Source organism: Bos taurus, chromosome 7, assembly GCF_002263795.3.
Source record: "Bos taurus isolate L1 Dominette 01449 registration number 42190680 breed Hereford chromosome 7, ARS-UCD2.0, whole genome shotgun sequence".
Taxonomy (NCBI): Eukaryota; Metazoa; Chordata; class Mammalia; order Artiodactyla; family Bovidae; genus Bos; species Bos taurus.
Genome location: NC_037334.1, coordinates 56,989,713 through 57,014,170, shown reverse-complemented (window position 1 = coordinate 57,014,170; position 24,458 = coordinate 56,989,713). Strand labels below are relative to the sequence as shown.

Below are 24,458 nucleotides of genomic sequence, written 5' to 3'. Positions count from 1 at the left end.
TGTAATGTAGCCACATGGTAGGTGCCACACAGTATCTCTGCAGAGATGTTTACTAACTTGGAGTAATAAAGGGGAGAAGGTGAAAGTGTTCAGTCATTCAGTCGTGTCTGACTCTTTGTGACCCCATGGACTGGAGCCCACCAGCCTCCTCTGTCCATGAAATTCTCCAGGCAAGAATACTGGAGTGGGTTGCCAGTTCCTTCTCCAGGAGATCTTCCCAACCCAAGGATTGAGCCTGGGTCTCCCACATTGCAGGCAGACTCTTTACCAAGTGAGCCACCAGGGAAGTCAGTAGTGAGCATGAATAAAGGTGTGCATTTGCATTATGATTTATTTTTTAATTGGCATTTAAATAGTACCAAAGCATACTTGGTAAGTTACCTAGTAGAGATTATGGCTTAATCAGTGCCTGGAAGATAGGAGATTTTTAGCTGTCAAAGAACTAACAGTTAAACATTCTTTATGTGTTTTCTAATAGAAATTCACAATAGATCTGTGTATCCTTTGGCCTCTGGGAGATGAAAAGCTAAGTAAAACATAGCCCTGGCCTCAAGGAGTTTCCTGTTATGGGGGATAAAGGGAGATAAGTTATTTTGTATTTTTTGTAAAAGTGCCTTCTTAAAGGCATATCACAGACATACCCTGTAGGGCAAGATTGATGTTTTAATTATTGGTAGCTCAGATGGTAAAGTCTGCCTACAATGCAGGAGACTGGAGTTCGATCCCTGGGTTGGGAAGATCCCCTGGAGAAGGAAATGGCAACCTACTCCAGTATCCTTGCCTGGAGAATTTCATGGACAGAGGAGCCTGGTGGGCTCCAGTGTATGGGGTCGCAAAGAGTCGGACACAACTGAGCGACTTCACTTCACTTCACTTTACAAGAGCTTTGAGAGTACAGAGTACTCTCTGCTCCAATGCAGTGCTTTCCTTCATGCTTGTGGGCAGGAAAGTATCTGGGAGTACTCACACAAATTATGAATTGGTTAAAGCATGAGCTTGTAAGGTTTTACTAATCTAGAAATATTAGAAACATCTATTAATTTTTGAATAACCTTTTAAATATATCTGGATTGCAAATGGATACTAATAATATACTTAATATCACACCACAGTAAATTACAAGATAAAGACTGAAGTCTTGAAACTAAGTTTTCAAAAATATTGATTCGTTTTTTAGTAGCAAACCAGTAAGGTGCCGAATGTTACACTTTACATAACATTATTTCCTTGAATTCCTATAACAGCTCTTTGAGGTGTGGCCTTTTTGTTTTGTTTCGTTTTCTAATTTCACAGATGAAGAAAGGAAGGCAGACTGAGATAAAATAATTTTTCTGAGATTCCCATAGGTGGGCTTCAACTCAGGTCTCTTGGATTCTAAAATCCTTTCTGTTTTCCAGACTGTCTTTAATTTTGTTTACTTCTTAAGCTTTCATCAACTTACAAAATGTTGCAGAACCAGAAAATTCCAGTATCCTTAACTTCCCAAAATACTGTATAGTTTATAAAATGAGGGAATTACCGCTGATACCATGTTAACTCTTATAACAGACATTATTCAAATTTTGGCACTTGCTTACTAGTATGATATTTTTTTCAGTATAGGATTCAATCCCGTGCTCTGGGGTCCAGGATCCCACTTTGCATTTAGTTGTGTCTTTGTCTCCTCCTCAGTTCCTTGGTGCTCTCCTGAATCCTGGTTTCTTTCGAACAGTACCTGTCAGTTATTTTGTAGACATTGTATCTCTAAATGCACTGGGTTTGTGTATGCCTTTAATGTTTAGGGAAGAGGATGTTCCTTTGTACACCTTTGTACAATTGTATAAATGATACTTTTTAAAGAATTTCATCATGTCGTTGCCCATCATTGGGACATTTTGGCATGAATGAGGGTGGCTGGCCATTGTTTAGAATCAGAACTTGCCTACCAGGAGGGCTTTGAGGATCATCTGGTGGGCCATCGGCCGGGGTTCACAGGTGGCAGCATCACGGTCTGCAGGTCCTGGCTTCTTGTCCTTTGTTCTGTCTACTTTATCCTCCTACTGAAGAGGCCAGTGAACAACCATTTGAAATGTCTGCTGACTTCACTGTGTTTAGTCTTTGATATTGACATTTTGATTAATCACTTGATCTTGGTATTTTATAATATTTTATTTTACAATCAACTGTGCTTTTCTTCTAAGATAGACTGTTGCATGTAGCTCGTAAAGGGAGTTTGGCACAGCCCACGGTGATTTCTTTGTGTAACTAAATGCCAAATCTCTTTCAGCAGCTCTATCCCTCTGCATGCATGCATTTGGCAGCAGCCTGGGTAGCAAAGATTCCCTTAATGCTTATAAAAGTAATATGTTAACATCCCAGACTGATGTGAGGTCCCTATGGCCTTCTTTGCAGGACTAATACAGATACATCAGCTAACTGCTTCCTTGTGCTTGTGCTGTCTTGGATAATGCTGTTTGCAAGTTGGTAAACAATGGCTCCTTTGGAGGTCATTGACTTTTTTTTGTGCGAGTTTTATAAAAGGCAGGCACTGACTTCTGGCTTTTTTGGGAAGTTGGCATTTTATTTAGATATTTATTAAGAAAATTTTTTTGGCTGTGCGGAGTCTTTGTTGCAGCATGTAGACTTCTAGCTGTGGCCTGCTGGCTTACTTGCCTGGTGCCATGTGGGATCTGAGTCCCCCGGCGAGGGATTGAACTCATGTTCCCTGCATTGGAAAGCGGATTCTTAATTTGGACCACTAGAGAAGTCCCGAAAGTTGATATTGTAGTAGCTCCACTCTCTTAAGAGTAAGCTTTATGAAAGCTAATTATATTTCTCCCTCATGTAAATAAGAAAGGTAAATATACCCTATCTTCATGAATCTACTCCCAGAAGTATATTGACTGTTGTTCCTGTAGTTAGATACTCTCTCTTGGCCTCTCACTCGTCATAGCTAAGTGTTTGTTTTAATGTTTATGGTGTTTTTTACCTCTTATTTTGCAGTTTCTGGCTTCTTGCCTTTTAATATGTAAAAACAAATGAAAGCAAGGTATATGACAATGTAGGAGGAGGCTACATTTTACCCTTGTTAGACTTCAGTTCAGTTCAGTTCAGTCGCTCAGTCGTGTCCGACTCTTTGCGACCCCATGAATCGCAGCACGCCAGGCCTCCCTATCACCAACTCCCGGAGTTCACTCAAATTTACATCCATCGAGTCGGTGATGCCATCCAGCCATCTCATACTCTGTCGTCCCCTTTTCCTCCTTCCCTCAATCCCTCCCAGCATCCGAGTCTTGACTTACATACATATAATATAAGCAGTGATATTTGCAATACATTTATATCTTAAGAAAAGGTAAAGGACTAGTTTATATATTGTGTGAAGAAAGTAAGAATTGTAAGTAAATTCAAAATGATCTCAAATATACCTTGAAAACTCCCTCATGTCACCCAGAACGTTTGGCAAATGTGCAAATCTCTGTGAGGTAGTTCTTAGCCACTGCAGTCTGTGGTCCACTGGATGTACCAGGTCCAAGGACGGTAAGGGTTCTTGGCTGATATCTGGCTCATCAGACCACTTTGCTTCCATGAAGAGTCATCAGTGTGAAGTAGAAACCGGAAGATCCCAGGGTTGCCCTGCACATGGTCAGGCTTTATGCCATTATGGTTTTTTGTTTGTTTCTGTTTTATTTTAAAGATTCTTTTTTTAAAAATGTGAACCACTTTTTTTTCCAAGTCTTTATTGAATTTGTTACAATACTGCTTCTGTTTTTTGGCTGTGAGTCATGTGGGATCTTAGTTCCCTGACCAGGGATCGAACCAGCACCCCCTGCCTTGGAGAGCGAAGTCTTCACCATTGGACTTTCGGAGAAGTCCCATATGCCATTATGTTATCAACATGAGACTCCTTATCTTAATGCATTTTAATAGATTTACTTGTTTTGAGGAGGATGAAATGAGGTATAATACACATGGGGCCCTCTACTCCAGCACTCTGCTCAGATAGTAGATGCTCAGTAAGTCTTTGATGTGCTCGATCATGATCTAGCTTGATCCTTTCCACTGTCACACTGTGTTTGTAGAGGTGTCCAGAGAAACCTGGTCACCTGCTTCCTGTCTTCCCAAATTGGCATTCCTGGTGGTGACCTTCTCTGAGCTGGCTTCCCTCTCTGGGTCCCTTGTTATCTGACTTCAGATACATTTTTGTGAGTTAAATCATGAATGTTCAAGTTACTACAAGATGGTGTCAGATCATTTCAAGTGATGCCAGGTAGGGGGAGCCTCAGCACAATAAATCTTTAAAGAAACTTGAAATATATGCCTTTCATGTCACAGTATTTAGCTTTTGTAAATAGACCTCTGATTTCTTTTCCCGTTCTTCTATGGAAGGAAACTTGAGGCTCCACATCTATTCAACTGCAAAAGTAGTTGCACAGGAAAATGACCTGAGTCTTGTAAATGAGTTTACTGATATGAATAGTCTGGGATTTCTTGTGTTTGACTGAGACAACTTCCATATTACTTTGTAATTTATAAGAATTGTCTAGTTAGTGACCCTTAAGTGTTTTACCTGGAGGAGGGCATGGCTACCTACTCCAGTATTCTTGCCTGGAGAATCCCTATGGACAGAGGAGTCCCTATGGACAGAGACAGTCCATGGGGTTGTATAGAGTTGGACGTGACCGAAGCGACTAAACATAAATATTTTACAATGGCCCCTCTTCACAATTCCCATCCTATTATCCCTATGATTTATTTTGTCATTATTTTATTTTATTTTCTAACATGTAAAATTTCTAAGAATCTACAGTTTTGTTTGTTTTATTCCTTTATCCTTAGTGCATTGAACAGTGCCAGCATAGTCAAGAAAATTGTTAAATGAAGAATGTTTTTGCTATTATTTAAATCGATATCCTTTACCTTAGGGGATTCCCTGGTGGCTCAGACGATAAAGCGTCTGTCTGTAATGCGGGAGACCCGGGTTCGATCCCCAGGTCTGGAAGATACCCTGGAGAAGGAAATGGCAACCCACTCTAGTACTTTTGCCTAGAAAATTCCATGGATGGAGGAGCCTGGTGGGCTACAGTCCATGGGGTCACAAAGTGTCAGACATGACTGAGCGACTTCACCTTTACCTTAATAAGCAAATATTAAAGTTATAGAAAAGCATAAATAAAGCATTTGAGTTTGTTGTTGTTCAGTCACTCAGTCGTGTCTGACTCTTTGCGACCCCATGGACTGCAGCACAACAGGCTTCCCTGTCCACTATCTCCTGGAATTTGCTCAGACTCAATGTCTGTTGAGTCAGTGATGCTGTCTAACCATCTCATCGTCTGCTGCTCCTTCTTCTTTTGCCTTCAATCTTTCCCAGCATCAGGGTCTCAAAGAATTGGCTCTTCTTTGAGTTTGTAATCTTTAGGAATTTCACTGCTAATTTTGTGCAGTAATCAGAACTTAGGGAATTTTTATCATTAGCCTTCTCTGGTGATTACATTTACAGCTTCTTTTGTAATTTAGTTCAGCCATCTTCCTGCTATTTACAGTGTATTTCTAATATTCATCAGTCAGGGTATATTGATGAATATAAGACAGTGTGTAAACCAGAATTAGAGTAGAGGCAGTATTCTCATATTCTCAGTTTACCTTAGTATAAAAGTTCTGATGTATACATACACACACACTTAAAAATTGAGGGCATCTGTGTGAGTCTCAGGTATCTTGCTAACTTCAAGGGTGTTGTGTGAGGCCCCCTTCCTGAGAAACACAATAGTTAAACCTGATCCCCTGTGGTGAACATTATCTTCAAAAAAACACTGAAAGTTAAACATCAAGAAAACAGGCATCATAATTTTGAGCATTTTTTTTTCCCTGTGGCAAACATGAATGAATGAACAAATAAATAAATATTTAAAAAGCCATGTTGGGGAATTCCTTGGTTGTCCAGTTGTTAGAACTTGATGCTTTCAGTGCCAGAGTTGGGTTTGATCCTTGGTCACAGAACTAAGATACTGAAAGTCTTTCAGTGTGGTCCCCCCCCCCCCCAAAAAAAAAGTGTTGTTGATGAGTTCTCAAAATTGCAGTTGTCCGGATGGAAGTGTGACTGGCAGAGTTTACGGCCTGAGGTCTGGTTTGGGGTTGAGGATGCTGAGAATGGAGCCCAGTGCTCTCTTCATAAATTGGTGCCCTTGGTCCCTGAAGGGGGTAAGGTTTAGTTTCCACATCGATCCTGGAGGTCAGTGAGGTTTATCTTCTAGATGGTTCATTCATTCAGCAGATATTCATTGAGTGCCTACTATGTGCCAGCCACTGCTAGGTGATTGAGATAGAGAAGCCCTGCTCTTTCAGAGTCTGTATTCTAACCCCTTGTCCTTTTGGGCCACAGATATCTTTAAGAATGTTCCCTGAAGATCAGTCAGCCTCTTATATACACATACATACACACATGGATGCTCACAGGCACACAGCTGCTGCGGGGTTGGGGAGAACCCTGCTCATTGAATTTCCTTTACCATTTCCTGGGTTCAGAAGGCTTACAGCTCAAGCTTACCAAGTGGAGGGCCCTGTCTCCTACCCACGCCCCCATCTGTCTGCTGCCCTGGTCTCCCCCTCAGCACTTTATGCTGCTTTGGATGGGACTTGCCTGTGATTTTCCTTTCGGATTAGATCTCACTATGAAGCAGTATGCCTCTGGGAACAGAACCTGAGGGGTGCTCAGCAGGCCTGGTGAACAGCCTGCTTGTCCTACAGCTTTGAGGACTTCTACGCTCTAAGTCTCCTTCTTTGCATCTGCAACATGGAAAGGGTGGGATTTGAGTAGCTGAGATGTTTGAAAACAGGTTAGGTGGGCAGGCCTTGAAGGCAAAGGAAAGTATCTGTGGCTAAATTACAGTCTTGACGCTCATTAACTGATTTTAAGCAAATTACCTAGTTTATCCAAGTCTTATTTCTCACAGGTGGAAGGGAGAAAAAAAAAAAACCCAACATGGAACTCAAGGAATAGTTTTGAAAATCAAACTGAAATAATGTATTAAGCTGCCTAGGACAAAAATGGTAGCTATTATCAGCTCTTTTAACATCCAAATTGTGTTTCAGGGGAATTTAATCCATAAATAAAGTATTTATTTTGCACTTTTTTCTTTATTGAAATATAGTTGATTTACAGTGCTGTGCCAGTTTCTGCTGTACAGCCCAGTGACTCAGCTGTGCACATATATACACTTACTTATTGAGGACCCGGCATAGACTTCTGTGATTACACTCCTGTGATGCTGACCCAGCCCACCAGGCAATAGTAAAGGACAATAGTGAAGGAATGCGCTGTGTTTTAGGCCGGGTTTAATTTTGTGGCTCTACTATTAACCAGCTGGCTGACCTTAAGTTTTCTGATTTTCTTTAGTTTCCATTTAGTTTCTGAAAGACAATGATATCCCATAACCCAGTCACAACAGAGAGGCTGATTTTAAAAAAGATCATGCAAGTAAAGCATTTAGCACAGTGCCTTGTACAAAGAATACTCCTGAGTTATGTAAGGCTGGTTCAATATTATAGTATTATTATTGTTGCTGTTCAGTGCTCAGTCATGTCCGACTCTTTACGACCCCATGGTCTGTCCATGGAATTCTCCAGGCAAGAGTACTGGAGTGGGTTGCCATCCCCTTCTCCAGGGGATCTTCCTGACCCAGGGATGGAACCCTGGTCTCCCGCATTGCAGGCCAGACTCTTTACCGTCTGTGCTACTAGGGAAGCCCAGTATTATTATTAAGCTTAACCTAACCTTCCCTTCTCCACCCAGAGCTAGGCTGACTCCAACAGGTACAATTGGTAACAGCATCTCACTTATCTATTCTGAATTAGTAAAATTAAGACATTTGATTGCAAACTAGCCTTAGAGATTGCTTGTGCATGTATGTGAAGTCACTTCAGTGGCATCAGACTCTGTGGCCCCATGGACTATGGCCCACCAGGCTCTTCTGTCCATGGGATTCTTCAGACAAGAATACTGGACTGGGTATCCATTCACTTCTCCAGGTGATCTTCCCAACCCAGGGATCGAACCTGCGTCTCCTGGGTCTCCTGCATTGGCAAGCAGGTTCTTTACCACTAGCGCCACCTGGGAACCCCCTAGAGATTGCTTGAAAAAGATTTACAGTTCCTGCAAATAAGTGGTTGCTATAAAGTAATTCATTTTGCCAAAAAATGAATGGTAATTTTTCTTTGTGTGTTTTTATTTAGTATCCAAACCCCATGGATAAAAATGTCATCTCCGTAAAAATTGTGGAGGAAAGAAAAGGTAAGTATTACTGAGTTTTGTAAAGATGTGTGTCTGTGTGTGTATGTGGCCTGTGATATTTTAAACATATCTATTAACAGGTATAGCTCTGCATTCGAGGTGGCTGATCAGAAAGAGCACCCAGCCTTTCCAGCAGTAGAAGACTTGCCGTTCACTCTTGTCATCTTCTCCATTAAGAATTGATGACAGCTGTGACAGTTACCATTTTTCAAAACTTAATGTGTACCGGGGACTTTTATTTTTATTAACTTAATCCTCAGAACGATATAATTCCTTTTTAATGAATGAAGAAACCAAGGTATAGAGAGGTTAAGTAACTTAACTGAGGTTACATGGCTTTGTCCTTTAATATATTCACATATCATTTTATGACAAAATAGGTGTGACTAATAGCACGTATATGAGATGTGACTGTGAAGTGATTGGATTATGGAGTCAGAACTGTGCTTAACAATATGGTTCACTATTGACTAGAGCAGGGCTTGACAAATTATCTTTGTGTGGCCTGTTGTTGTAAATAAAGTTTTATTGGCACCCAGCTATGCCCATTTTTTTATGTGTTATCTGTGCTTCTTTCCTTATCACAACAGTAGATTTGTAACAGAGACTGTATGGCTCACAAAACCTAACATTTATTTATTATCTGGCACTTTACAGAAGATGTTTATTGACTGCTGGACTGGAGTGTAGGGGTCTTTCCTGTTCTGTCATTCACATCTCTGGTAGAAGTGTTTTCACTCTCAGTGTTTGAACTTGAGAGTTGGGCAATGAAGGAAGCTATAATGGTGCTCATTGTCAAAGTATAAACCTTTGGAGACAGGCAGGTCCGGTCTACCAGGCTCTTGAACCTCTTCTAGGAAAACATGAGATGCTGCTCTTTATTTCATGACTCTGAGGCCTTCTCTGTGCTTGGTGAAGAGAGAACTATCTTTGTGAGGGTCTTTTCTGCATTTCTATAGCTCTGTAAATACGATGAAAAACGATTTTCTCAGGTACCTGTACTCATGGGAGAAAGGTTTTACATGGTATTAGAGAAGTTTGATTTCAGGTCCTAATTTCGTTCCTATCTACATGACCTAACTTCTTGGAGGCTCTATTTCTTCTTTCAAATGGGAAAGTAATCACAGCCTGTCTTTAGGTTGTTGAGAAGAATCAAGCAATAGAACAGCATGCATATTCCAAAGTGGTTAATTATAATTTCTGCCGTTGACAGGGGCATCTTCACCTCCAGGAGTAGCTCATCCATTTTCTCTATGTGTGCTGCAGACTTTGGATGAGATGACCAAAGGGTGCCAGTGGGCAGAGGAGATGAACCAGTTTCTCATCCTCCCAACAACTTCAGAGTATTCAGGGTGTTTGCACCAAGGTTCAGGACTGTTATAGTGTTATAGTCCAAGCTTTGAGAAACCGTGAAGGAACTTGGCTGAGTCATGTACTTCACAGAGCAAAAGACAACACTTCAGAGTTTATATTTTTCTCTGATTCGCTTTCCTTTTTTTCAACTCAAATTTATCACATTTTTTTTAATGCCCTTAATACTATTCTGTAAACTTTTTTCCGGAACAGAATAGTTCTAGCCACAGAGAGTCTGCTTCCCTATGACAGAAGAGTATGCCCAATGTAATAATAATAGGTTTAAATTCGTAGCCAGAAATTGGTGCTTGAAAACTCGTTTGGTACAGAAGGTGACAGAATTAGATTCTCCATTGTTTTGTTAAAACATGTTAAACATTAGCTGCAGCTGAGCAGAAGGCTCATTGGCCATGGCCACTGGAGTGTTGACATTGATAGTCCAGAGCAGTGAACAATTTGTGTCTTTTTAAAGGTCTCATTGGAGACTTCAGAAATAGACTTTCTTATTTTATTACTTTAAAAACTTTCTTTTGGTTGTACCCTACGGCATGTTGGACCTTAGTTTCCAGACCAGGGATCGAACCCATGCTGCCTGCATTGGCAAGAGGAGTCATAACCACTGGACTGCTGGGGAAGTCCCCATTTGCAATTCTTTTGTCCTTGACTTTAGAATGTGCTTCACTGGTGGCTCAGATGGTAAACAGTCCGCCTGCAATGCAGGAGACCTGGGTTTGATCCCTGGGTCGGGGAGATTCCCTTGGAGGAGAGCATGGCAACCCACTCAAGTATTCTTGCCTGGAGAATCCCATGGACAGAGGAGCCTGGTGGGTTCACAGATATTTGGAGAGATTTGGTGAAGGAAAGTGGTCAGGGAAGCTGGGTTTTGAGTTAAACATTTTCTTTAGGAATTCTCCATATAGAAAATTGAGATTGACATTAAAATTTTATTGACATTAAAATAAGAATACATTTACTTCAGTTTTTTTTTTTTTTGAGTGTAAACATTTTCTGTTTCTAGATGTGTCAACAGGGATCATCTATAGAAAGAGGATTGCAGTCTGTCAGAATGTGGTTCCAGAAATTTTAAGGAAGGTAAACTCATTTCAAAATTTAATCAGATTTTGTGTAACACTGGGTGATTTTCAAATAGTCATGCAAAGAAATAGCATTTTCTGATGTAAATAAGTGTTAGAAATTTCCCAGTTCTCCTGTCTCCTAGCCTTTCAAAGGAAGACATCTGTCTCCTCTCCAACCTCAGTTTTGATAGGTGCTACCAGAGATAGTTTTTTTCCTGTATGTTTTGCTTCTCTTTTGTGGAGGGTGCTTAGTGTACATAGAGATGGACTGCAATTATTTTAAAAGATACTTTGGCTATTTTGCATGAAGTGACCATCTTTTCTGATCTGTCCATGGTTAGATACGACTCCTAGGTAAGAATAATCAGAAGGGGGCAGGTGGTAAATATTTCATCTGATCTTCAGTAAGGAAGAGAAAAGCTTCAGTTTCCATTTCACTGTCAGAGAGAATGGTTTTGGTAGTATAATGTTCTCAGCACCCTCTGTAAGTCTTTTTGTGTCTATTTCTGTAAAGTAATGGTATTGATGATGAAATCTTCATGATAGCAAATTGTTTTTTCTCTTTGAAATCCTTAAGCACTCTGATGATTGCTGGAAAGAGGTGAGTGGAAAATTGTAATCACATTGCTTTAACCATAGGGTGATTATGACAAAAATCCTTAGAATCATTAGGGAATAAGAGGAGAACGTCTTGATGCACATTTTAAAACATGTTTCATGTGATCTTTTCAACCCGGAAGTGATTGTGTGTGTGATGTAAAACCCAAGGCTCCTGCCAGGTAGCTTGCAAATTGTGTGGCTGTGCTGTATATACAAAACATGGCAGCTTCCATCACTTTCTAAACATGGGTGAAGACTGTCACTTTCTTTACTGGAAAGAAGGCTGATAAGACAGTGAAAATGAACTTTCTTTTATTTTCCAGATAGCAGTATATTGCAGTATATGCAGGAAATTATTGCTGGCTTTTTTCACAGAGTGTGTACCCTCCCTTTGCCCTATATACACGCTTTGAATCTATTATTTAAAAAGGCATTCAACTTTGTCTTGTATCTCTATTCTTAAATAATTTAAGGACACCTCTGACTTGTACGATTCTGCCTTTGTAGTTTTCCATGTTTCCTCCACCCAGGAAAGCATACATTTCTAGATATTGGACAGAGTTTAAAATGAAGAAAATATTTTATCCTGCATGTGAGTCCATAAGTGGGCCCAGTTAGAATCCATCAATTTAAGAAGGCCATAACCAGCCCTAGAGGAGACATGAGGGAGGCTGATAATTTGCTTAGTGTTTAGCAGTTAGGGAAATTGGGCCAGAGACTGTACAGCCTGCATAAATTCTAGGCCATTTGCATGTCCTCACCAGCCTTTAGTAAGGTCATTGTATGTTTGATTATCAGGGACCTAGAGCCATTGGTGAACCATCATCCATATATCAGGATCGCTTGTCCTCAAGATTGGAAGCAACTCTGGACAGAGTCTTTATATATTAATAGCTTGCTCTTCTTAAATTCAGAAAGCCGTTCTCCCTCTTTTGGACAGGTGAACATTTTAAAGGTACCTAATATCCAGTTAGAAGAGGAATCATGGTTCAATCCTCAGGAAAGGAACATGGCTATAAGGAGTCACTGCCTTACATGGACACAATATGCATCCATGAAAGAAGAGTCTGTCTTCAGGGAAAGTACGGAAAATCCAAATTGGTAAGATCACCTGTGTGTGTGTGTGTGTGCGTGCACGTGTGCACACACGTGTGCATTTGTGTGTGTGTAGGTAAGGTGCAGGGAAGCACAAATGAGCACTCATTAAAGAGCTATGATTTTATTCTTACAACCTCTGCTTAAAACTCACATAAATTACATAGTATTGATTTTTAATCACACAAGTAATCAGTAAATAGATTTCTCTTTGGGGGGAAAAATGACAGCTCAACTCCTTTCTGATTGTCCTGTCTAATCCTGGTGTTCTTTTGCCTTCTCCAGAGGAAGTGAATGTTTTCAATGCATTGAGTATTCTTCTAGACCCTTAAGAGATAACTTTAGATACTCATAAAACCTGTATAATATAGTTTTGTTTATCCTTTTTAATACATGCATTCATTCTGTTCAAATCATTGTGTACTTATCTTTTTCATTTTGTAGAATGTTTCTAAGCCTTATCCATTTGATGTCTGTAAAATCTAGATTTTTCCTTTAAACTGTTGCATGATGTTCAATCCTATCATTATACTGTATTCTCTTTAGCTTTTTTCCTTTTTGACAGATGTTCAGATGATTTCTAATTACTCTTGATTATAAGCAGTACTGCTCTTTATTATAAACAGTACTATAATATTTGTGAAGTGTATGATCCTTGAATATGCTATATGTGAATGTTTCTCTGAAGGAAAATTGATTTCTTTATTGAAATATAGTTGTTACAGTATTATGTTAAAGGAGAATTTTTAATTTCAGGTTTATTGAGTTATTATTTACAAACAGTGAAGTTCTTAGCATACAGTTCATTGAGTTTTGGCAAACACACACATATACAGTTGTGTAACCACTGTCATAGTCAAGCTTCAGGTAGATTTTAAAGAGCTATGCTGCTAAGTCACTTCAGTTGTGTCCGACTCTGTGCGACCCCATAGACGGCAGCCCACCAGGCTCCCCAGTCCCTGGGATTCTCCAGGCAAGAACACTGGAGTGGGTTGCCATTTCCTTCTCCAATGCATGAAAGTGAAAAGTGAAAGTGAAGTCACTCAGTTGTGTCCGACTCTTAGCGACCCCATGGACTACAGCCTACCAGGCTCCTCTGTCCATGGGATTTTCCAGGCAAGAGTACTGGAGTGGGGTGCCATTGCCTTTAAAGAGCTATATGCCAGGATAATTCAATGGGGACAGAGTATTCTTGCACAACTGGATATCCAGCTTCAAAAGAATAAAGATGGACCTCTACCTCATGTCAAATACAAAATTAACTCAAAATGGATCCAAGATCTAAATCAAATAGTGAAAACTATAAAACTCTTAGGAAAAAAAAATAGGGGTAAATCTTTGTGATCTTGAATTAGGCAATCATTTTTTAGTATGCCACCAAAAGCCTGAGCAACAAAAGAAAAAAAAAAAAGGTAAATTTGACTTCATCAAAATTGAAACTTTTCTGCTTCAAAGGACACCAAGAAGGTGAAAAGACAGTCCAGAGAATGGGAGAAAGTATTTGCAAAATCTGATAAGGGTTTCAGTTCAGTTTGTATCCAGAATATATAAAGGACTATTATAACTCAGTAATAAAAAGACAACCCACTTAAAAAATGGCTAAGACATTTGAGTAGATATTTATCCGAAAAGGTATACAGTTGGCCAATAAGCATTTGAAAAGATATTCAGCATCTTTAGTATTTAGGAAAATGGAAGTTAAAACCACAATGAGATACCATTTTGAGCCTACTACGATGGCTGTAATAAAAAAGACACAATAGCGAGTGCTGGAAAGGATGTAGAGGAACTGGAAGCCGCACACACTGCTGAAAGAAATGTCAGTGGTGTAGCTGCGGTGGAAGATGGTTTTTCAGTGCCTCAAATAGTTAAACAGAGTTATCACTTGACCCAGCAGTTCTACACTGTATTGTCCACAAAGATTTGCAGGAATGTTCATAGCACCATTATTCCTAATAGGCAGAATATAGAAACAAGTCAAACGTCCACCATCTGATGAATATAGAACAAAAAATGGTATATCCATACAATGGAATATTATTCAGCCATAAAAAGAAATGGGGTAAGGATTCATGTTACATGGATAAAGTTTAAACACACTATTTTCAGTGAAAGCAGCCAGTTACAAAAGGCCATATATTGTTTGAGTCAGTTTATTTTAAATGTCCACAACAGGCAGATTCATAGGGACAGAAAGTAGATTTAGTGTTTGCCATAGGCAAGAAGGACAGGAGATGGAATTTTTTGGGGGGATGATAAAAATATTCTGGAACTAGTGTTGATGGTTGCATAACTCTTGAGTATACTAAAACCACTGAACTATATACCTTAAAGGGGTACATTATGGTATATGAATTATTCCTCAATAAAAGAAAGTTATGTGACAGGTTCTCAGGGTATGCATATTTTAGGTTTATGTAGATTCTGTCACCAATATGGTTTTTAAAAAATATTTATTTGGCTGAGCTGGGTCTTGGTTGCAGAATCTTTGTTGAGTTGTGAGGACTCTAGTTGTGACACAGGCTTAGTTTCCCTGCGGCATGTGGAGTCTTAGTTCCTTGACCAGGGTTTGAACCTGCATCTCCTGCATTGCAAAGTGGGTTCTTAATACTGGACCACAGGGGAAGTTCCTATGACCAGTATGTTAATGTGTTAATTTACACTCACATCAACATGAAAGCTCATTTCCTATAACATTGCCAGGACTTAACATACTTTTTTATTTTTTGCCAGTATAACGGGTGAGAAATGATTAATTCCTTTGAGGTAGGTTTACAAACAAAAACAAACTATAACAAGCACCAAATGTTAATAGTGATTATTGCTGTGAACTGATTTCAGAGGATAATTTACTGTGTGTTTTGCTATTCTGTATGGTTTGAACTTTTTATTCACCTATCATTTTAAGGCAAATAAAGCCTCAAACCCAAATAACTAAAAAACAGAAGTCTAAGATCCATATGAAACCCCAGCACTTGTGCACATCATTTCTGCTCCCCATAATTTTGGTCCTATAGTGACAATTCTAGAATGCTCCAGCAGCACACTGATTATGAATGCCAAGTCTTATTAGCATCTCAGGTGGGTTTACTCTGAACCACCCACTAGGTTTTTTTTTTCTTCCTGTCAGTCTCCCTCATGCCAAGAACTTGACCAAAGTCATAGATGTTTGGGACAAACTATAAAAATTATAGATAAAGAATAGAGCTCCCTCACTTTTTTTTTTTGGTAGAAGTAGTAAAAGGACAGAGTTGGCTGATTTTATGTAAAAAATACAGAAGTCTTTCATTTCATATATTAGTATCTCATTTCAGCCTCATTTTATCAGCTCTCTGGGCTACTGAGTCTGAAAATTTTTACTAAAGCTTCATCAATTCTTCATAAAATGAAAATTGGCCCAGATAATCCAGGGAGAACATCCTTCAGGACCTTTTTCCTTTGTGTGTTTAAAAAAAAAATTTTTTTTTAATAGTCTGATTCTGGAAAAAAATGATACATGCATCTTGTAAAAAACACTAAGCAATTCAAGAGAAAAAGAAGCAGTTTTCATCATCTAACAGTTGTGCCTATTTGCATAATTTTCTTTGTCCAATCCTAATTGGCATTTAGATTGTTTCTGAATTTTTTGCTATTATAAGCAGTGGTGTGATAAAATTACTTTGTTGTTGTTTACTTGATAAGTCTTGTCCAACTCTCTGCAACCTTATGGACTGTAGCCTGCCAGGCTTCTCTGTCTGTGGCATTTCCAGGCAAGAATACTGGAATTAGTTACCATTTCCTCCTCCAGGGGATCTTCCTGATGCAGGGATTGAACCCGAGTTGAGTCTCCTGCATCTTCTGCATTGCAGGCAGATTTTTTTTTTTAACCACTGAGCCATCTAGGAAGCCCTGATGAATTCATTGTAGTTACATGTTTCCTCAGTTATTCAATGACCTTTTAGAGTAGATGGAGCAAGTGGGATTTCTGGGTCAAAGGTTATATACATTTTGTATTTTGATACATATTATCAGATTCCTCTCTAAAAAAGCTTTGGCCAACTACACTTTCTCCTTTCTTTGTTTTTTTATGTTCTTGTCCTCTGCAGAACACTCTCTTTTTGGTTACTGCACAGCAGCCAGAATTTACTGACTCTTACTATGTCAAGGTCAGAGCTAGATCCTTCGCCTGTAGTGTTTTGAAGCTCAGGTTAAATAACTTACCCAAAGTGATAGCATCACTAAGTCACTGAGGTAAGATATGACCCCAAGTGGTGAGGCAGGAATATGGACAATTATAAAAGGATGGACTTAATCTCAAACTGTAGCTTGCTTTAGGTTCCAGGTTATGGAGAATGGGTTTTGTTCCTTTGGCAACAAGTGGTCACACAAAGGTTTCTGAGCAGGGAATGGTGTGATGACAGCTGTGATCCAGGCTCTGGGAAACTTAAGTTTTCTTAGGTCTTGATGTGGATTTAGAATGGTGTTTTAGGCAGACATTCTGAATGACTGGATAATCTTGGCAGGGCGTGGGGAGGGACATTAAAGAAAGAAGGACCCAGTATTACTTCCATTCCCCTCCTTGGCAGAGAGTGTGAGTAGTGACTAGTCAGTGCGTCCAGAGGATGAAATGTGGACAGTCCTTTTATAAAGAAAAAAAAGAGGCTGTCACGGCTGCTGAGTCTAAAATTAGGCCTTCAAGCTGTGTGTTAGGTAGCAGGTGTGGGCGTGTGATGGGAAACCAGATGTCATTCTGTCCTGTGCATGGCCTGTTGGCTCAATTCAGAGACGGCCCACAGTGAGTCTCCCATAGACTCTGGCTAAGCCTTGCTCCGCGTCTCTCTACATAAATCCAGTTTTGGCCTCCTGCTGATGTCTCTGCAGTTGTGGCATCTTTTAGGGCAGAGCTCCGTCGGTCTTTCCGTGTCTGTGTATCACACAACTGGGTATTTCTAATATGCTTTCTTCCTTTGTTAACTTTGTAAGACATTTTCTTCCTGCAGTTTTTATGGAATGGAATTAGCATCCTTTCCAGAGCCTGGAGTGATGTGATATTTTGCATTTATCTCAGTTTTTCCAGAGTTCAGCTTAGTACTGCGTGCCTCAGAAATGTCCTCTTATACTTACTCTCTACTTATTCTGTCCCCTCTTCTAATCAGGCTGCCTTCCACAGTAAATTACAGACACCCTGACTTACCCAGCCATCATTTATATACGTTCGTTATATGCCAGCTACTGTTTTAAGTGCTTGATGTATGTATGTATTTATGAATTTATATATGTAAATTCACTTAATCCTCAGAGAAACTCCATGAGGTTAGAACTGTTCTTATCCCCCTTTACAACCTGAGGCTTAGAGAAGTTAAGTAACTTATACTAGCTAACATGACCAGTAAGTGTCAGAATCAGCTTCAAATCCAGGCGATTTGGCTCTCGAATTTATGCTGCTGGCAATGACACTACCCTTTCTCTCAGTAAGGAGCTCTGTTATCTCGTAACCAGGTGGGCTGCAGTTTTGTAGTTGCTGTTCTTTGGGCTCCACCTTTCCCTGTATATCTAATTTTTTTCCAAGGTGGGTTAGCTCTTAGCTGTCAGGAGCAACTAGAGTAGCACACTTATTTGTCCTCATTTTTTTTTTTTTTGTGGGTGCTTCTGACTCATGTCTTAATTTGTTTTTATTTTTTTTAATTTATTTTTTTATTATTATTTTTTTACTTTACAATATTGTATTGGTTCTGCCACACATCAACATGAATCCTCCACAGGCGTACATTTGTCCTCATTTAAGTGAGGGAAAGAGACCTGTGAGCGCAAGAGAACCCATCCCAACCGTGGGGAAAAGGGCCTTTCTCCGAGTCTCTGAGTGAGCCTCAATCACCCGCTCCTTCCTGGACCAATGAGAGTGGTCAGAGGCTGATATGGGCTGACTGGCCCTCACCAGTCAGCATCTGCCCCTGGAGCTGCAGTGTGGGTGTTGGGGAGGGGGTGTCCTCTTCCCTCTGAAACACATGAGCTGCGTAGAAGATGGAGGGGTGCCTGCGTACACACCACTGGAGTGTAGTAAGAAAGACCACTGCACACCTTTTTTCCTCTTCACATTTCCTCTTCAACATGGCACCCACTGTCTCCGTTATGCTTTGGGAAGTGACGGAAACTTACTTCAGTAAGTGAATACAGAGGTAGCTCTATACCAATCATCAGGCCTCCCAAGAGACAGGAACCAGGAGCTGGAAAGCAAGCCCTAAGGCACCCTCACAGCCTCTCGTCTTTCCATACCTGGCTCCTTTGTTTGTATCATAGCTCTGCTTCATTGCACAACCAGCCTGGCTCCTCCAGGCCTGTGCAAGGTCTTTCCTGTCCTGTGTCACAGTAAATGACTAGATTCTGGGGTTAGAAACAACCTTGGAAACAAAATATATGTCCTTGCAAAATGTACTTCACTGCTCTAAGCCTCAGTTTCTTCATCTGTATGTTGGGGATAATATCCTTATCTCAGAGGGCTGCTGTGAGGATCAAATGCGATTATACACACAGGGAGCTTAGAGCAGTGCTTGCCTATGAAAGTGAAGTGAAAGTGAAAGTGTTACTTGCTAAGTCATGTCTGACTCTTTGTGACCCCATGGACTGTAGCCCTCTGGGCTCCTCTGTCTGAGAGATTTTTCAGGCAAGAATACTAGAGTGGGTCTTCGTTCTGGCATGAGGACTCCAGAGCACATGCTCAGTAGCCCCACAGCATGTGGGATCTTAGTTCTCTGATCAGGGATGGAACCTGCATCCCCTACATTGAAGGCAGATTCTTTACCACTGGACCACCAGGAGAGTTCCTCCCGGGCAATAATCCTGGAGTGGGTTACCATTTCCTCCTCCAGGGGATCTTCCTGACCCAGGGATTCAATGTGTATCTCCTGCATTGCAAGCTGATTCTTTACCCTCTGAGACACCAGGGAAACCCGTGCCTGCCAATAATGGTCAATAAATATTAGTGCTCAGCATCATGACTTTTATTGCTGCTATTATCCTCATCTTCTTAAAAATTCATGTAACTTTTGATTCTAATCCTGAGTGTGTACTGTTTTAATGTTGAAACATTATGGTTGTTTCCCATTATGTTTTGGGGAAGTATTTCATGTTGTGATTTTACATTCTGCAGGCTCACCATCTCTGGGGCTATAAGTCCCTCAATTCGAGAGTCATGGGAGTAGGAACCCTTCTCTTTTAGCTCCAGCGTGAGATTGAAGCACTGAAGAGCATGACATGCAGGGGTCAGTGCGGGCGTTTGTACGTGTGTGTGCATGCTCTGTCACTTCACTCATGTCCAACTCTTTGCGATCCTGTGGATGGCAGCCCGCCAGGTTCCTCTGCCCGTGGGATTCTCCAGGCAAGAATACTGGAGTAAGTTGCCATGCCCTCCTCCAGGGGATCTTCCCGAGCCAGGGATCAAACCTGTGTCTTCTGCGTCGCCTGCATCGCCGGCAGATTCTTTATCCACTGAGCCACCTGAGAAGCCCATAGGCTTTTGACTCCGACTGAATTGCCCTGGATTTTGGGTTCTCTTCTTGGCTTATGCTGTGACCCCACCTGCTGTAGATCCAAGGCTGCATGGTGCTCTAAGGAGCTGCCTGGATTTTCAAAGTCAGAGATGCTGGGGGCAATGCACTGCACAGCTTGTGACACTTGGGCCACGTCAGAGAATAGAAAAATGAATCCACCCAAGATAAAAAAATTAAAAGTCAACTTTTGTGGGAATGTACTTTATTATATAGAGTAGGATACAGCCATTTACTGGCTTCCCAGGTGGCACTAGTGGTAAAGAACCCACCTGTCAATGTAGGAGACATGAGAGACATGAGTTTGACACCTGGGTTGGGACGATCCCATGGAGGAGGGCGTGGCTGCCCACTGTAGTATTCTTACCTGGAGAATGCCATGGACAGAAGATCCTGGTGGACTATGTAGTCCATGGGGTTGCAAAAGAGTTGGACATGACTGAAGTGACCTAACAAGCAGGCACAGGCATTTATTTACTCTTGGAAGTGGAGAATGGACTGTTTTGTTTTAGATTTTTTTTAACTTAAAATTTTATTGGCGTATAATTGCTTTGCAGTGCGGTATAGTTTCTGCTGTACAGGAAAGTGAATCAGCTGTACATACACATTTACCCCTCTGTTTTGTATTTCTGTCCCTTTTAGAAGACCACAGAGCACTGAGTAGCATTCCCTGTGCTATACAGTAGGTTCTCATTAGTTAGCTGCTTTATACATGGTAGTGTATCTGATTCAATCGCAATTCACTCCACCTCTTCTTTCACCTCCTTGGTGTCCATACTGTACCATTTTTCTAGATTCCACATATATGCTTTAATATACAGTATTTGGTTTTCTCTTTCTGACTTACTTCACCCTGTGTGATTTTTCAGAATGGAAAGTCATGGTTTCTGCCCTCCGAAACCTTCCATTCCAGGATAAACTTATTAATTTCTTGCTAATTTGTGTTTGCTTCTAGACTTTAAAATGTACTTCTGTCAGTTTCTGGTTCTTACTATTAACAGATTTTTATTGTACCATGTAGAAATGTAATTGATATGCAGAAGATTTGGTTATAATAACATTTACTTTATCCAAGTAATGTAATTCTAAAAGAATCATCTTGTAAAACTATTTTCTTGGGCTTTGCCCTTTCAGCATAACGGTGTGTGTTGGGTGGTAAATAAAAAGTTCCTGTTATCGTGAAGCAGAATTTAAGTTTTATCGCTGTCAGTGGAGACTCATGCCATTTGTGATAGTACAGAGCTGGGTTTCTTTTGCTTTTGAGTGACAAGACCATAATCCCATACTCAGCATCAAGCATCGTGATGGCCCATGTCTTCACCTGTCCATGTCTAAGAGCTTTGGCTTGTCCACTGATGCTTGCAAACCTTATTTCTGAGATACGGAGATTTCAGCCTAGTAGCATGTGTGTTAATAACATTGGTTATGTTGACTTGCCATTTATAAAATATCCAAAATGTCCCTCCTGGAATATAGTAAAAGAAACAAAAAAGCCCAAATCAAAACTTTAAACACAGATTAAATGACTGAGATGAGTAGCTGTTCTTAGTTCAATAAGTTTTTGTTACTATTGAAATTACTCTTCATGCTGTTAAATAAGGTATATAACATTTTTACTTTTTAAGTTTCTGGATTAAAACATCCCAAGTCTCAAGTATTCATTTGGTGATTGACAAATAGTATAATTAATTTGCATGTTTCTAGGGACTAATTGTTGGGCATTTCTTGTTGTGTATCTATTTTTTCCCTATTCTGATGTATTTTTTCCCCCAGGAGAAAATTTGACAGGTAACTTCCTTGTGTTTGTTTGACAGTGGCCTTTTTAGTTGACCTCCAAGCTTGTTTTCACTGAAATATATTAAAATATTCTGATTTTGTCAACTTTACTTAGGAATTATTTCTAAGCCTTGATGGTGATGATAAAGGGCTTGAAGGTATTGTTATCTAATAAACAATAAAACAAAAAAACCCACTGTATTCATGCCCCCAAACAAGATGCCTCTGATTCTATTGACCTTAATTTCCCATGTATCAGTGAGCAATGAGACAATTAGCAGAATGAGCTGCTAATTATTGAACATGAAAAACCAAGGCCTTTTCTGTAAATATAGCATCTGGGCAGGAGCCTTATTTTTCACTCAGTAAGAATCCCCTGCAATAGATATAATTGTTATCCATATAATCAGGGTCTTCTCTGCTTTCCCATCCTGCTGAACCCCCACCTCTGGCACAGTGCAGGGCTCACAGAGATGGCTCTGTGGCCATTTTTTGAATGAATGCCAGCTAATCCTTCTTATGAGCTGAAAAGGGGACATAAGGAGGAGAAAAGAGGGTGCTGGCAGGAGGAACATGTGCAGATCAGGGAAGCCTGAAAGGGTTTGTTGGGAAGTTCGGTGTAGAGGGAATCTTGAACCCGGTAATACAGAATACTTCTCTTCGGCTTTTTCCTGCTTAGTCATTTACTTGCTGATGGACTCCAGAAAGAGGGCTCAAGCTGGCCTGAGCTCCCTCACAAGAGTGAGTCAAAGTCGCTCAGTCATGTCCAACTCTTTGCCACCCCATGGACTATACAGTCCATGGAATTCTCCAGGCCAGAATACTGGAGTGGGTAGCCTTTCCCTTCTCCAGGGGATCTTCCCAACCCAAGGATCAAACCCAGGTCTCCTGCATTGAAGGCGATTCTTTACCAGCTGAGCCACCAGGGATGCCCTCACAAGAGTTGTGTGGAGATTTAATAAGATAATAAATGGGAATGCTCTACACTTGGAGAGTATAAAGCACTAGATAATGTAGGTTGTAATGGTGAATAAATGCTGTTTTCAGAGTGGTGTGGTGCCTTAAAGGTACTAACTTTGACAAGTGCAGTAAGCTGTTTTATTGAAAATGGTGGTGATGACTGAACTGGAACAATGGTGTTTAGCCAGGAGAGCATTCTGTGCCATTTACAAGTAAGGGCTTTTGAAATATCTTAGTGAATGTCTGTTGATTATCTTTCCTCCCCTCCTCCTTTGCCCTTTGGTTTTGTGTTGTATATTAGTGCAGCATTGAGGGGTGTTTAAACATGTGGATTCGTTGCTGTGATTCTTGTTTTGTTGGCCTGGGCTGGCTCCTGGGAATTAATATATTTAACGTTTTCCAGGTAAGTCTGTGGAGCCTCTAGATTTAAGAACCCGTAATAACTCATCAGTGCCCTGTGGTTCCAGTGGAAAGCAGACATACAGCTGGCACTCCTTTTGCAACTCTGTTTTCTGCATAGTTCCTGTTAATCTTATAAAGCAGGGCCAGTTGATTATCTGGCTCTCCAGCAGACAGTAAACACTTTTTGGCAGAAACACCCTGTTGAAAAGTTTAGCGAAATTTGAATGAACTCCTCTGGAATCTCTTATGGAACAGAGATGCCGGTTTAATTTCCTTCCTCCTCCCTCCCTCCCTCTCCCTTCCTTCATCTCTTTCTCTTCTTTTTATCTTTATCCCTTTCCTTCCTTTCCCTTCCTTTCTCTTCCTTCCTTTCCTTTCCCTTCCTCCACTCTTCTCTAGTAAATAAAAAGTTTGGGTGTTAAAAATTACAGTGTTTTATTAATATCAACCAAGAATTGATGCCATGCAGAACAACCTAAAGGTCTTTTGGGGCTGTAGCCAGGAACCTGCTGACAGTCCACCTGGTAGACTTAAGGGATCAGCAGTTTGTTCTTTTCCCGTTACTTTGGAGCATTCTGTGGTAGGAGAATACTGTAGTTGCTATAATTCATTTACTTATTCTGCAGAACAAATCATTTTTACAGACATGTAACATGCTGTACATGGTATTCTGACTTTTACATTAATTTAACATTACCTTTGGGACTGTCTTTCCTTATTAAATGTGTCACTTTAAAATGATTTTTTTAAATGGCTGTTCAGTTTGTTTATTGGATAAAATTATTCTAATGTGCTTAATTATTGGGAATTGCATTATTTGCTCTTATAGATAGTCATGTAATGAGAATCTTTGTAGGCTGGTCTATACCCTCATCTAAGATTTTTTTTGCTCAAAGCCCATTGTTAGAGATTATGGGTCCAAAGGTTTACACATGTTTGAGGGTTTTATTAGGTATTGCTAAACTAAAGTATGTGTGCCTAAGCATCTCAGAAAACTTCCCAGGGACTTGGCAGGGCTGTATAGACCAACATTTGAAATGGGATCAGGAACAGTTACATAATTTGCAGGAGCCAGTGCAAAATGAAAAGGCAGAGTCCCCTGTTAAAAAAGAGTTAGGAACTTTGAAACAGTGACAGTGGCGCATTCAGCGGAATGTGTAGCCCTTCTGATGGTGGAGGACTGTGCCGCCCTGTAGAGCACACATCCTTGAAGCCAGCCTGAATGGGATGCACGCAATGGTGGGCCCAGTATACCAAGACAAGCCTCCAGTTAGACCAGTCCACAAACTTGTATATTGTCAAGCTTTGCCTATCACTCAGGATGCCAGTGAACTTGCACTGAATAGGCACCTTCCTAGGTCACACGGTTGTGGGAAGGGATGTGGGAACAGATGTTAACTGTGT

The 24,458-nt window shown here is 40.4% G+C and overlaps 1 protein-coding gene across 5 annotated transcripts in view; it reads left to right on the top strand.

Annotated features, from left to right (window-relative positions):
- PRELID2 (PRELI domain containing 2) overlaps positions 1 to 24,458 on the top strand; it is a 584,002-nt gene that overhangs the window by 7,091 nt on the left and 552,453 nt on the right. For 4 of the 5 annotated variants that reach the window (XR_003035643.2, XR_003035644.2, XM_024995234.2 and 1 more), the window contains exons 2-5: positions 8,212 to 8,269; positions 10,641 to 10,714; positions 11,276 to 11,299; positions 12,239 to 12,399. Coding sequence is in view for 3 of the 5 variants with exons in the window: in XM_024995234.2 (XP_024851002.1) it covers positions 8,212 to 8,269; positions 10,641 to 10,714; positions 11,276 to 11,299; positions 12,239 to 12,399 (317 nt within the window). In the remaining 2 variants the exon portion in view is untranslated. The remainder of the gene's footprint in view (positions 1 to 8,211; positions 8,270 to 10,640; positions 10,715 to 11,275; positions 11,300 to 12,238; positions 12,400 to 24,458) is intronic. The other variant, XM_003586322.6, reaches the window with a different exon arrangement.